The 15,052-nt window shown below is 41.4% G+C and overlaps 1 protein-coding gene and 2 non-coding genes across 3 annotated transcripts; 1 reads left to right on the top strand and 2 right to left on the bottom strand.

The window, feature by feature from the left end:
- Positions 1-399: 399 nt before the first annotated feature.
- On the top strand, positions 400-5,592 carry znf16l (zinc finger protein 16 like). Its single transcript, XM_074623403.1, has 3 exons — positions 400-1,230; positions 2,388-2,606; positions 2,725-5,592. The coding sequence occupies exons 1-3, from the start codon at positions 507-509 to the stop codon at positions 3,429-3,431; spliced, it is 1,650 nt and encodes a 549-aa protein (XP_074479504.1). The 5' UTR covers positions 400-506; the 3' UTR covers positions 3,432-5,592.
- A 1,416-nt stretch (positions 5,593-7,008) lies between these two features.
- Positions 7,009-7,080, bottom strand: trnaq-cug (transfer RNA glutamine (anticodon CUG)). The gene has a single exon. It is a non-coding gene; the product is annotated as a tRNA-Gln (tRNA).
- A 512-nt stretch (positions 7,081-7,592) lies between these two features.
- Positions 7,593-7,664, bottom strand: trnaq-cug (transfer RNA glutamine (anticodon CUG)). The gene has a single exon. It is a non-coding gene; the product is annotated as a tRNA-Gln (tRNA).
- Between the last annotated feature and the right edge of the window lie 7,388 nt (positions 7,665-15,052).

Genomic DNA, 15,052 nt, shown 5'->3' with positions numbered 1-15,052 from the left:
TTTATTTATATATCTATATATATAGATATATATATATCTATATATATATTTATATACAGTATATATGATATATATATGGTTGTGAAAAAAAAAATATGATATATATGATTGTAAAAAATACATATATTTATATATATTCTTTTTTTATATAATAATATTGATATAACGGTCACAGTTGGTTTCCTACTGTATAGTGACTCTAGAGGGCAGTACTTAATGAACATGGATCTAAACTGCACAATTCAGCCATTACTGCAACAACTCTGTTGTTTATGTGTCAAGTAAACTACTATCAAAAGATGACTTCCGTTTTTACTGCTTTCAAAACAAAAGTCTAATTGGCACCAGCTGTGTCCATTCAGATGTGTTCTGACGTGATGATGCTCTTGTTTTGAAGGCAGATTCTTGTCACATCCGGTAACCATGTTGTCTTTCAGCACCATCCAAACATTAGCTTTGTTGAGTAGCCTTTTTAGCTAGAAACTCTTCCGAAAACAAGAGCTCAAATGAGTCGCAAAAGGAACCACAGTTTCGCAGAGACGAGCCTGTCTCCTCCTGAGCTGCACGGCGGCTTCATGGAGCCTCCAGCCGGCTCGTCAGGCTCTGATTTCCTGGAGCTGAGTGAGCAGCACGACGACGACGACGAGGAGCTGCTGTGCTCGGTCAGCGACATCACGGAGCACCTCGGCAGAAACATCACCGTGGTGCTGGAGACGGCGCTGTCTGAGATCCGCAAGATGGTCAGCATCAGGATACGAGTGCTGAAGATGGAGCTACGCGAGAAAACCGAGGAAATAGAGGTGTTGAGGGCGAGATTAGACACTAGCAGCACCATGGAGCCGTCCGCATCCCTCCACAAACACTCCAGTATCGACCCAAGGAGAGCCAGCAACAAGGCTGTCATCATGCCCGGTGTGAAGAAGGAGAACATAGACGCGATTTGTGACTATCTGATGAAAGACAAGAACTCTAGAGGGGGGTGTGCTGAGATGGATGGAGATCAGAGTAGTGGCGGCGAAAGGGAGACTCGCCAAGATCCGGACCCGCACTCCCTCAACCTGTGGCCCGACAACACCGGCTCCGGTTCCTCCGGGCCCGGCCACGGAGACTCCTCAGAGTCCGCCACCGCCACCACCACTGATGACCTCTTCAGCATGCTCCCCTCTGGCAGCAAACGGATGTATGACTATGAGTGGATAGCACCGATGGAGTACTCTGCAGACCTGAAAGGTATAAACACACCAGGTGTGCGTGTGGAGGCTTTCTGGAGACATGCACTGGGTACCCTATGGAAGACCATTGCAGCCAGCAAAATGCATGAAAAGTTAGGAAAAAAAAACTCTTGCTATTGCAGGATGCAATATAAGAACAAATTTCCTCTTATTTTTGTTCGTATCAGCGTTGCCAGAGTTGTGGCTTAAAATTATAGTATTTTGAGTCATAACCACGAGAACAAATCGGCGTAAATGTGTAACTTTTATTAGGGCTGTCAATCGATTCAAATATTTAATCGTGATTAATCGCACGATTGTCCATAGTCATATGGAGTACTCTGCAGACCTGAAAGGTATAAACACACACAGGTGTGTGTGTGGAGGCTTTCTGGAGACATGCACTAGGTATTGTATGGAAGACCATTGCAGCCAGCAAAATGGATAAAGTTAGTAAGGATAAAAAAAACAACCAAAAAAACAAAACAGCTATTGCGCAATGCGATATAAGAACAAATTTCCTCTTGTTTCTGTTCGTATCAGCGTTGCTGGATGGGAAATGTTAGACTAACGTACCAGAGGCTTAGAATTATTAAAATTATTTCAAATACTTAATCACGATTAATCGCAAATTAAATGGATGTATGACTACGAATGGATAGCACCGATGGAGTATTCTGCAGACCTGAAAGGTATAAACACACAAGTGTGTGTGTGGAGGCTTTCTGGAGACATGCACTAGGTATTATATGGAAGACCATTGCAGCCAGCAAAATGCATGAAAAGTTAGGGGGAAAAAAACTCTTGCAGCCACCATGACAAAAACAACAAACTGGTTTTGTTTCAACAAGATCTTTCTCATGTTAATACAATCTATTTTTCATGCTATATTTATTTTGTTTATAACTTTTTGTTGTTACAACAACATTATCAAGTTATGGCATGAAGCTTTCTCTTTATACAATAACCTCAGTAGAACAGGGATTATGTTTTTGTCATGGCAGCAGCAATATATTGCAGTCATTTTACCCAATGCTTTAATTGATTTTACGCCATGTTGACCACCACTACTTTATCGGTTAAATGATGATATACTAAATCATAAATATGAGATAATATACACACAGTACAACTTTTCTCTGGAGATCAACTTTTATGTGGTCACATTTTTCCCAGTCATGAAGGAGTCTGAGTGTGAGAACACCCTGACCGGTGAGACAGAGGACGAGGAGGATGAGGAGGAAGATGAGTCGCCGAGGAGGGAGGGAGGTGGACTGGAGCAGGCCCAGGCCCCGCTGTCACACGTCCAGCCCTCGGAGTTCTCCATGGAGCCCCGGAGCTCTCCGGGGGAGGGAGGGAGTCCCCTGGAGGGCAACACAGACCGGCCTGTGGCAGGTGGGTACCGATGGAGGAATGATGCTGAAACCCAAACTGTGAATGTGTGTGCACTGGAGAACAGTTGTATGATGGTTAGTTGTTAGCCGATGACATAATGTGTTGTTTGTGGTTTCAGGCCAGCAGTTCCCCGGCCACACCTACATCTGCTCTCTGTGTGGAACCTTCTGCCCCGACTCTGTGTTTCTAGAGGAGCACGTCAAACTGATACACTCGGACTCTGCTGGTGCCCAGGCTCTCCAGGCCCTGCAGTCCACCTGCTCGGATGCACCCGCCATGGGAGACGGCGGCGGTGACTCCCAGAGGGGCGAAGGAGGGCAGAACGAGGACGGAACAGGAGTCGGGGCCGGTGGCGACGTCGAGCGGGGAGGGGGGCCTTTGAAAAAGGAGATTAAAATCGAGGGAGGTTACGAGTGCGGGGACTGTGGCCGTCATTTTAACTACCTTGGCAACCTGCGGCAGCATCAGCGTATCCACACCGGAGAGAAGCCCTTCATGTGTCCGGAGTGCGGGGAGAGGTTCCGCCACGCAGCCCGTTTAAAAAGCCACAGGTTGGTGCACAGCGGGGCCCAGAGCCCCTTCCCCTGCCCCCAGTGCGGGAAAGGGTTCTCAGTGCTATCCGGACTCAAGAGACACCAGCGGGTGCACACCGGCGAGAGCCCGTACGCCTGTCCTCAGTGCGGCCGGCGCTTTAAAGAGCTTGGGAACCTGTACACCCATCAGAGGATCCACAGCGGGGCAACGCCCTACTGCTGCCAGCAGTGTGGACGCAGCTTCCGCCACCTGGGGACATACAAGAGCCACCGCTGCACGCCGCCACAGTAACCAGCTCAGCTGCTACGCTTTCTACGCTCTCTGATTACAAGAAAATGTATGTCAAAGACAGGCGATGGTGCTGACTGAGTCTTCATCGCATGGCTCTGTGTTGACACTGAGGTGCTGGTCATGTGGAGAATGGGCCGGTATCCTTGAGGTGCCGCCCAGGCTTTCGTGTTCTGTCACATTCATGACATTTCACACCTGCATCAGGCATCAAGAAAAGCTGCATCACGGAGCTTGAGTTCATTCTCAACCTCCGAAACAGCAGTTTGACAAAACAATGTCAACTCACATAGACTCCTCATTAGAGTTGTTCTGATGCCGATACCAGTATCGAAATGCCTCCGGTACAGCTAAAAATGCAGAATCGGATATCGGCGAGTCCACGCATCGATCCGATATCATATCATTATCAGCTCATTTACGCTACACAGGTAAAACAACACGTGTCAGTTGCTACCCGATCCGTACATCCTGCCCGATCAGTACTGAGCATGTGCAACTCTCAACAGAAAAAAAAAACGATCACTGGGTCCCAAATCGATGATGAGCGAATGAGCCATCTTGCTTCTTCCTCATCTCTGTTGAGTGTTTCACATGTGCAGTACTGATCAGGCAGGTGCTAGCGGAGAGTGTAACATCAGCTGGCGCTGGAAAATCCCCCCAAAAATATAGGTATACATATGTATATTAGGGGTGTCACAATTTCAAATTTAAATCGGAAATTGATCGCAAAGACCTACCTAGCTTTACCATTGAAATTAAATGCAGGATCGAAGAGAAGAGATTTAACAGCCAAAACTATAAACCAGCACAAAAATCACACTGTTGTAGTCTAATTTTTTAAACTCTTTCTAAATAAAAAGGGAGTTCAGTTCTCTTTTTAAAGAAGAATTTTACAGTGTAAATGACAGTTGTCAGGGCATGAAACCAATGATCTGTTGATCTTTACGAACCAAGACTCTGTAGTCTAACAATGGCATGTTTTAATCAAAAATTGAACAAAATAGAATCGTGACCTTAAAATCAAAAGTCAAAACAAATCGTGGATTTGGAGAATCTTGACCCCCCCTAATGTATGTCTATATATCACGACTATCATTTTGGATCTGATCGGTACTTTCTATCGGCCAAGTTCAGGTATCGGTAATGAAAAACTGGTATCGGAGCATCTCTACTCCTCATCAGCAGATGGAGTTTGCTCAGTTGTCATGGAACTGTAGATGTTCAAACTTTCCATTTTATCAGAGGACTTTTAGGACTTCTTGTCCATGTTAGTAGAAAGTTGGCAAGTTTTTTATTGACCAAGGAAACTTTGGAAAGTACAGAAACATTTACAGTTCCATGACAACAGAGCACAGAGTTACACAGAATCAGTAACCCTGAGCTTAGATAGTTTTGTTAAGAAGCTGAGGCCATCAGGCTCCACGTGGAGCATGTAAGAGGTGACATTTGACTGAACTTTGGTAGGAATGGAAGATGGTCGAGAGTAAACTTTGAGGAGACATGCTTGCATATATGATTCAATAAAAGAAATTATTTCACACTGATACATGGTTCAAGCACAACAGCAACTCCCATGAGGAAGTAAGAGTTACATTAATCTTAAAGAGAGACTTTCATTTGTGAAATGCAACAATGAAAGTGTTGAATATATCTAGGGGTTTGAATCCATTTCATTCATTTGCGCCTTAACCTGCTGGGCCACCCTGGGTGACGCATGGATCTGAGTAGTGGGACTCCACCACCCACATGTGGACTGACTGTGTAACTACTTCTTGGTCATACTGCTGTCTTTTATCATGACACTGCTTGGTGCTATGTGTAGAGCAGGACGTTTATCATATAATTTTTAACCAGTGTAATGTATGTTACAGACTATATCTTGGTTATTTTATACATTTGCCTGTATGACAACTAAAAATTGTGTGATGATAGATATAAAAAAAACTTGAAGGAAAATAACCCAAGCGTCAGGTGTGTTAACTCTAACTGATCCGATTCAGTGAAAGCCCATTAGAAGAATTGACCTCACGCTTGTCTGTAAATGAGTTTTAGTTCTCTAAGCACTGTGTGCAAGACTAAAAGCAAGAAGACAACGTATCCAAACCTGTGAAACTGAAACGCTAACCAATATGCTTCCTAATAAACAGTTGTCTTAATGTCATGAATGAGTTGTGTTTTTTTTAGTGGTGGAATGTAACAAAGAACATATACGAAGTACTGCACTTACAGGAAGTAGTTCAATACTTCTACAACAACTTAAACCTGCAGTAGGCAGAATGTTTTTGGCATCATTGGGCAAAAATTCCATAACAACCTTTCAGGATATTGGGATTCAAGTGTTCTGAGAGAAAACTAGACTTCTGCACCTCCTCATGGCTCTGTTTTCAGGCTTTAAAAAATCGAGCCCTTGAAAGGAGACTTTGACCAATCACAGGTCATATCAGAGAGAGAGCGTTCCTATTGGCTGTTCACTCAACAAAAGGCAGCTGTCAATTACTTACGAACTCCGATCAAACGGTCAAACTAGGCAGCGCTGATCAAATATGAATCAATATTCTGTTACTGTAATCACATTTAGGTTGCGTACGTTAATTGTTTTTATTTCAAAATTCTCTTTTTTTCAAAGCTCCCAATGACCATAACATTTTTGAGTTATGGTGAAAACTTTTGCTCTTATCAATCTTTGTCTTCCTTAATACATTTTTAATCTTTTGATATTGTGATTTAAATGATGACTGATTCCGTAGGCCCACAGTGACATTTCCCATGCACAGATTTAATTATATTCTTTGAGTCAAGCTGGATGGCTAGAGGCTGAGGAATGTATATTTAATTTATTCTCTCCCAAGCGTTTTTGTTTGGACCAGAGTGGTGTGTGGGTGGCAGATACTGTCTAAAAAAGAGACACAAGTCATAATTCATGTGGTCATCCTGCTATAACTGTTCTCTATGATTAATTGCTCCTCACACTGCTGCCAGTTTTTCAATTTGTATCTCCAGTTCTTAAAGAAAATGTGTATATCTGTGTGGTCTGTTCACGAGTATTGCTTTCAAATGCAATAACTTCTTACAAGAGAAAGCCAGAGAGCAAGTCAGGGGGCATTTTCATGCACATATAAACCGACAGACGTCCATTGTGCAATGTACACCTCAGTTCAGGATGCTCAGGTAACATTTATTAGTTTTTGGTGATGAAGAAAAACTGAATTAATTAATTGATTAATTTAATTGTATGTGTGAGTGTCATGCCATCATAACTCATACCAAAATAACTAAGTTTGAAACCTGGTTGTGAAAACAAATCCATCGCCTCCAACCTCCACCCATATGGAATTTCACTCTGTCTATACTACAGCGACTGAGTTCCGCTTTTGCTCCTGTCATAATTGCTATGGTCCCTAGAGGTCGCCATCGTCTTCTTTTGTTCCTTGTTTCGGTGATCACCCATGTGAATTGATGATAAAATCAACTTATTCGTGTAACAGGCCCCTACTGACAAATGATAACATCTTAATGACCCGATAACAGCCAAACCGGCTAGTGATAGTCTATTTAACCTAGACTCAAGCTTAAAGTCAGGTTCCACCGAGATTTGAACTCGGATCGCTGGATTCAGAGTCCAGAGTGCTCACCATTACACCATGGAACCACTACAACAATGAACTACTACACAAGTTTGCTAAACAGTTTTTTTTTACATATCACCATGTCTGTCTTCCATGCTGGCCCTACCTGCATCTGACGTCGGAAAGCTGTGGGAGGAGGGGGTTTCCGAAGCTAGTCGACAGTCCGACCAGAACTTCTGATGGAGTATACTTGTCCCTTAATGATGAGCTCTGGAGACTCTTAACTGCAACAAACTGAGTTCATATCTCATTGAACCCTCATTTTTATGGTGAGTACAAGACAAAATTCAAAGGTTGCATCCATCATGTAACTCAAAACCATTTACTTCCCGTCAATACTTTCAAATTTGGAGATCTTTGAGGTGAAGGTCAGTTGTTTCAGGTCTCACTGGTACCTAAAGCAACATGGTCCCACAAAGTGAGTCATCAAAGCCCTCTTTTCAATCTGAATGCCCGAGGACCTTTTACCCATAATCCTAATTTGAATGAAATGTGGAAAGGTTGCATTCTTTAACTCTTACTGAAGCTTAAAGTCAGGTTCCACCGAGATTTGAACTCGGATTGCTGGATTCAGAGTCCAGAGTGCTCACCGTTACACCATGGAACCACTACAACAACGACACACTACACGGGTTTTGTAAACAGTTTTTTTTTTACATGATATCACCATGTCTGTCTCCCATGCAGAGAATAGGACAGAGAAATTGAAATGTAGAATTTTAAAAGAAATGAAAAAAGAAAACACTGAGTTAAACTATCAAAATTAGGCAGGACAGGTGCATCTGTGTTATTATGTTTCGAATGGAAAATTATGGACTCAACAGATTAATGAATTGAAAGGTTTATCAGATGATAAAAACTCCACAACAGTTTATAATACTCACAGACAGGATTTTACAACCCTGGAACTTTATTACGGCAGCAACTATTTTATGTTTGTCACAATTTGCCACATCCTGTGTGAACATTTAGCTGTCTAAATTACTTAAAGTAGGCTGTAAAGGCTGCTTTTTCATGTTGTCTTCTTGTTTGACATTTATAACATTTATAGCACAGATGCACCATTCTGTACACTTGATTCATCACTTGTAATTTGGAGGTAAACCTGGCACAACTCAGAGGTTAGGGGGGAATACCAGGCATATACATGATTCCTGGCCAACTGATGGGAAACCTGCTGGGGAAGAAGCCTCTCTGATACTTTATACTTTCTGCCTGTAGGAGGAGCTGGTCCTCTGCACATCAGCCTGGGAGCAGCTCTCTGTGTGGATATGAATACATTACATACGGTCCATCACTGTGGTATACAGATGTATGCAGCTGGTGGTCCTGATATGTAAAATAACTTAATTCTAAAAGGCTTCATGTGAAAGTAGCTTAACAAGGCACATCAGGCCCATGTGAGAAATTTTACAGTGATGCAAAAGAAACTGAATTTGACATTTTTATTTATTTATTTTTATAAGAAATTGTAAAAAATGGACAGTAGATGATGATGGATGACATGAAACTTGATCGAACATCTAATTAAAGCATACTGTAGCTTAATGGCACAGATGAGCAATGATGAAATGTTTTATAGCTGCGGGGGATGTGGGAGGATCACATGAGCATCATTTTGAGTCATTACAGAATCCGCGGGGCAAGACAGCAACTGAACAAATAAATCCCCAGTTGGAAGTGAACAGGAGCAAATGAGCTTATTGTGACTTCATGTGGCTTAATGACCTGAAACACAGCCTGGAAACTGAGCCGGGGTGCTCCATCATGATGACACAGTACAGTATCAAGAGGACAGCTGGTACAAAATCAGCGCCTGATATGAATGTAAGATAACACTGAACTGATCTCCAGACAAAAATGAAGTATTACAGCAGGTAGATGTATAAATATATAAATAATGTACAGTTTGCTGATATTCCTGAGGTGATGCAAATTAATCACACATTTATTTATCTATTAAAAATGTATATAATTAAGTATTTAGTACTCTTATCAACATGGGAGTGGGCAAATATGCTTCCTTTATGCAAATGTATGTATATATGTATTATTGGAAATCAATTACCAACACAAAACAATGACAAATATTGTCCAGAAACCCTCACAGGTACTGCATTTAGCATAAAAAATATGCTGAAATCACAACATGGAAAACTGCAGCCTAACAAACAACAACAGCTGTCAGTGTGTCAGTGTGCTGACTTGACTATGACTTGCCCCAAACTGCATGTGATTATCATAAAGTGGGCATGTCTGTAAAGGGGAGACTCTTGGGAACCCATAGAACCCATTTTCATTCACATATCTTGAGGTCAGAGGTCAAGGGACCCCTTTGAAAATTGCCCTGACAGTTTTTCCTCGCCAAAATTTAGCGTAACTTCTTTAGGTTTTCTAGTTTTATATGATAACAGTATCTTCACTCTAGCTTTAAAACTGAGCTATAACCGAAAAATTTAAAATTTAATTAATGCATTAAAGAAATTAGTGGCGTTAAAACGAATTTGCCTTAACGCATTATTATCTAACTTCGACAAGCCCTAATTTATTTACATATAGAATACAATATTAAAAACAATTTATTATGCTGAATGGAAAACAAACCTTGTCTTGATAGCACAAAGGTATACCACATTCCTGAGTAAATATCAGAAGCGACTCCATCCCCACACTGATGCTCTGAACCAGACATTCATGGTTCCCAGAGGATGAACCTTCATAACTTTGGTGATTCCCTGACCTTTCCTCTAGCCCCACCTGCAAGTCAAATACATTACTTATCCAGAGAAATGTCTTGACATCTACTTGATGGAGGGCACTACATTTAGTTCATATACATTCATGGTTTCCAGAAGATGTATATAATGGTGTCCTCATCTTCTTACATGCAAACAAGGATTGTAAAGTGAAAACTCTGAGTGTGACTGTTACAGCCAGCGACTCACAGGTATGTTGTTAGCAACATTTCCTGCTTTGCATTTGAATGCTATTGTTGCTGCTGAGTTTCAGCTTGTTACTGCGATGCCTTATCGTAGGTATATTCAAAACTGTATTCCAATTTTCTTTTGTACTTGCTGACATGACGCCATGTGACCTTTTGCATATTGTGTCACACAGGCTACTTATGCTACGTAATACAATGAGTCTATTTTACTATTTGTGAAAACTTGCATCTGCAGAATGTAAATGATTTGCCTATGAGCTGGTTGTCTGTCAGCATGGAAATCTTGTCAATACAAATCATCCATTGGTGCACAGTACTCTCCATGTCAACATTGACCCCATGATGGCACACGTTGAGTGACAGCCCCCTCTTTTGCATAATGAGGCATAAATGAATAAATAAATGTAAAACTACATGTGTAAAGAAATGTATAAAGAAAATAATACAAAAATGAATACGTTTGGGGAAATAAATAAATAAATTTAAGAATTAATAAAAATAAACAATAAATAAAATAAAAGGGGAAATCAAACAGAAAAGTAAATAAATAAAGTAATTAAAACAACGATTAATAAATTAAGAAGCACATTCTATCAATTAATTAATGGCTATATTTTTGCTACATTTAATGACATTTATTGAGTAATTTATTTATTTATTCATCTTATTTTTGATTTTGACAGGTTCCATCATGGTCAGTCATATAAACGAACATCCAGTTTATTGATAATATATATCATGTACATATATAAACCATGTATCTCCAAAACATCAACTTTTCATGAGCTACGAAATACAGCCTGTTTGCAGCTTTTTGCTTTTAACCACCGGTCTGTCACTTTTTCTTTTATTGAGTATTGAAGCGTGATATGAACTACACTCACAGAAACCTGATGAATCTGATGCCTCACAGACCCAGAAATGAAGATACAGATAAAAGCTGCACTCTTCTTCATAAGAAGCAAATACAGTGACGCATGAGAGTTCCTAGAACTAAAGTCACCTCTGACAGAATACTAATCAGGTTCCCCACTGACACCTGCATGAACTGTATGTGCTTATACGTGTCATACCTATTTCTATGCTGATTAAATGAGAAGCTCCAGCTGCTTAACATAGCACAGACTGTACAGTTTCATTCAAAGACATTGTGAATGGCGCTGATGCCAACTTAAGCATGGGGACAAACCCGAAGACTGGCTGAAACCTACTAAGACTGGACCAGATTGTTTCAACAACTTGCACAGATTGTTTAGCCTTTGACAGTCAGGAAGGAGCATAAGTTCTGGCGCTAGACGACCCTGTAAATCCAGCGAAAATGCCAATCATCGCGTGTTCTTGTAGCAAAACGAACATGGACGACAAGCAGCAGCTTGTACTGTTTCTATGAAGTGACATTTGTCCTGAAAAGGCCAAAAAAGGAGGAAAAAAGCTCAAGGTGAGATCCTTGCTAGAGAGACTTGTACGACTGTATAGCCTACAGAGGGAACTGGAGGTCAGTGAATTAACTGCAAGTAAAGGTTTATTGACCCGTATGTCTCCCACAGCGACACCCAAGTGACACCATCAGTCCTCAATGTCAGTCGCAAATATCAAACATCTTTATGAGAACGACTGGATGTGAAGACTTCAGATTTAAAGACACTATATGATTTTATCTGCTACGCACTGTGACAGTGCAGCCGGGGAGCGGAGAACACTCAGGACACCAGTTGAGTTCAAAATCGCTAGGTCATACACGGAAGATAGGGTGAACAGGTGTCCCACTTTACAAGGGACTGCACAGCAGTTTTATCCCACGTCCCACATATGGAGACGATGTCCCACATTTTCATTGGCTCTAGTTTTCAAAAGTCAAACCACTGCGGGACAGACGCTTTTTTTGCTACCCTACGCTCAACGGAGAAAAATTGCGAGACACTGCAAAGTCACAAGCTGTGCAGATTTAGGCGGAATATGATGGAAACTAGCACAAAGAAAAGGAAGAGCAGCTACGACAAAGACTGTGAAACTACTTATAAGTATTTATAAGACGGTGGAAGGTGATTCTCATTCTCATACGTATCGTATGTGCCTCAAATGTCAAGTGTGAAAGCCTCGATTAACCTGCCACACAACAGCTTTTCATCATTTTCTTTCCTGTTACAGCGAGTTTCTGTCCCCCAATGGGGAGCTCAGCCTCGGTGATGACGCCATGCTGGTCTGGTCTATAGCTTGGAGCCATAAAGCCCCTCTATTAGATCTGGTTTAGGACATGGCAGGGGCACAAATCAGAGATCAGTGTTTTGGATTATTTGTTTGGTGCAACCAACTACACAGCAACTCTTCGACAGCATTATTACTATTACTGGTTTGTTTAAAGTAGAAGTTTGGAGACTGTTTAAACTTCTTCTGTTTACTCTGTTACCGTCTATGAGGGACACTGGATTGGTTTCACCCAAAAGCGGGCGTGGTCATGAGACCCTACTCTGGGTGATGCCGGTCTGATGTATGGATAACCAGGAACATGCATATGTAATTCTATAACCAATCAAATCACAATATACATCATTTGGTTTCTTGAAGCAACCTCTTTCTTGCTTTATTTACTTTAATCCAATATCTTTATTCTCAAAATCTGAAAAAGTGCCCCCTAAACTACTTTGTAACAAAACAAAGTAAGAGTGAACTGTTTACTTTTTTCCAAAAGATCTTCTTGTCTAGCCATAGCAGACATAGCAGAACATCCCTTCTAGAAATACCCCATTTATAAATGTTACATTGACAATAAATCCCATACTGTACACCTTACATTACTGCTGCCCATATTCCAAACCTTTTTTCCATATGTTTATGACCGATTTCCTGCCTTCCAGGCAGCCTATGCGTTCCACTCATCTTAGTGCACTATTAAAACCAATGTGCAGAGACTTTCTGCAGATAGGTAATCTATCACCGTGACCTTTTCATTGCATGGTTATACAATAGGGAGCAGGGACTGATTTGAAAGCTAGTGGTGCATTCAGGAACACTCTGACATTTGAGTGTTAAGAGTCAGCTGCTAGGCAGTGACCTTTTTAAAGCAAAGAACTGCCAAGTTCTCTGTAGCTATTCCTTCTCATAGACAGTCAGTTTCTACGTGTAGTGGCTTTGCATGGTAGTTATAGAGATAGTTAATCAAAGGCAATATTACTTTCATGTATTGGCATCTCTCCACTCATCCAAGAGGCTGCATTATCCTCCGCCACGGGGGGTAATGTTCTCGCTCTATCCTCTTTCCAACCAGCCATTACCATTTGTTACAGTTTGAAGGGCTGTGCACTGGTAGGAGCTACTGGATTCTCCACATGGTGAAGGTAAACCAGCAGAGCTTGAACCAGTCTGTTTCCATGAGGTCGGTCATGTCACGTGCAGGACAGTGGGTATCATCGATTTCTGCCACGTATGGATTTGCTCACCTGCTGATACTGTCATAAATGCTACACTACAGAGGACATGTGACAGGACCGATGTTTATGGCCGATAGTCAGCTTCACAACTCTTGAATCCACTCAGGGACCATATTGCTGATGTTCTGTAACAAAGGCTCCATTTGCACTTGACATTTCAAGTTTCTCATATCCGGATTAAATCAAGATAACTTTCATTTACACTAGTCATACGTGTCTCCATGAGCATGAATTTAATTGACGTCACCTGGTAAGTGGGTGAGTGGGAGAGGCTGCGAGGGCTCAGAATGGTATAAATAGAAATGGGACAGCAATTTGCGGCATACCACGTCACAATGACAACGCAAAAACACGTTTCGTACAACTGTGGGTTTGGGATTTGTTTTTTGTCAGACCAGCTTCATTAAGCAAAAATGAAAAGAAATGGTTGACGAATAAACTAGGTGTGTAATATAACCTAAGCTTGCATTCCTCTGATTCCATGTGTTTTTTGTGTACCATCTTAAATCCTTGTTAAAAGGTCCACTCAATCTGCGTTCTTTTTCCGGGATTTTTCAAATGGAATCGCCCACTCAGCTTTTAGCAAAAAGCTGTGACGAAGGTTACGACGCTGATGCACGGAAGCAATACACTGCGGTGGATGGGGGCAGCAGAACATACTGTATTTTAGGCACCTAAGAAAAGGTCCACCAAAAAAAATCAGTTTAAATGTATGCTATATTTGGAACCGAAATCGCTATTTATGCTCTCTTCAAAGCCACCAGACTCCATTGACAAAAACAGTAATTTTACCTCAGAGAACACAGGAGTTACAGGTCAACCACTGCCTTGATCGGTTAGTTTGTTTGTGTTATTGTGTGACTTTGGTGAATCTAAACTAACGTGGCGTCCATAGCAGTGGAGTCAGCTAAGGTACTGTAGGTCAGTGATTCTCAAAGTAGGGTACAGGATCCCAATAGCTAAATGGGACCATAATTTACAAAATGAACATCATGCTGTATTGAAGAAGACTTGAAACTAGCGATTGAGACCATAAACTCATGTTTACAATGTTTACTGAGGTAATAAATCAAGAAAGAAATACGCTCATTTTCTCACAGACTTCTATACAATCAGACGTACTTTTGCAACCATAGGAGTCGCCCCCTGCTGGATATTAGAAAGAATGCAAGTTTAAAGCACTACTGCATTGGCTTCACTTCTCAGACCCGGAGGTAGCTCATTGGATCTGACTCTGCTGCAAACTTCAGCATCGTGACACCAGTATCATCCACTGCCTCTCTTCATAGATTTCTCTGTGGAGACTAACAGAGCATGAAGCCTGGCAGCAGGAATTCAGTAAAGGTCAAAAAACACAAGGTCTGAACTTAACAAACATCTGTATAGATGTACTGTTAACCTGGAGGTACCAGGTGCATCTGTCTACTGGTGGCAGTGATTGCCATGGTAACAGCAATGAGCCGTTGTAATTCATGATGTTTTATGTGGGATGTTTGCCAAACCTTTAAGCTTTCTCTCTCATACACACACACTCAAACACACACAGCACCTGTTACCAAATGAATCAAGTATGATAATGCCACCTCATGACTGTCAGCCACACACTGTTACAGTAAACCTGTT

The sequence above is a fragment of the Sebastes fasciatus genome, chromosome 22 (genome assembly GCF_043250625.1).
Source record: "Sebastes fasciatus isolate fSebFas1 chromosome 22, fSebFas1.pri, whole genome shotgun sequence".
NCBI classification, from domain to species: Eukaryota; Metazoa; Chordata; class Actinopteri; order Perciformes; family Sebastidae; genus Sebastes; species Sebastes fasciatus.
This window is presented reverse-complemented; position numbering and strand designations above follow the sequence as displayed.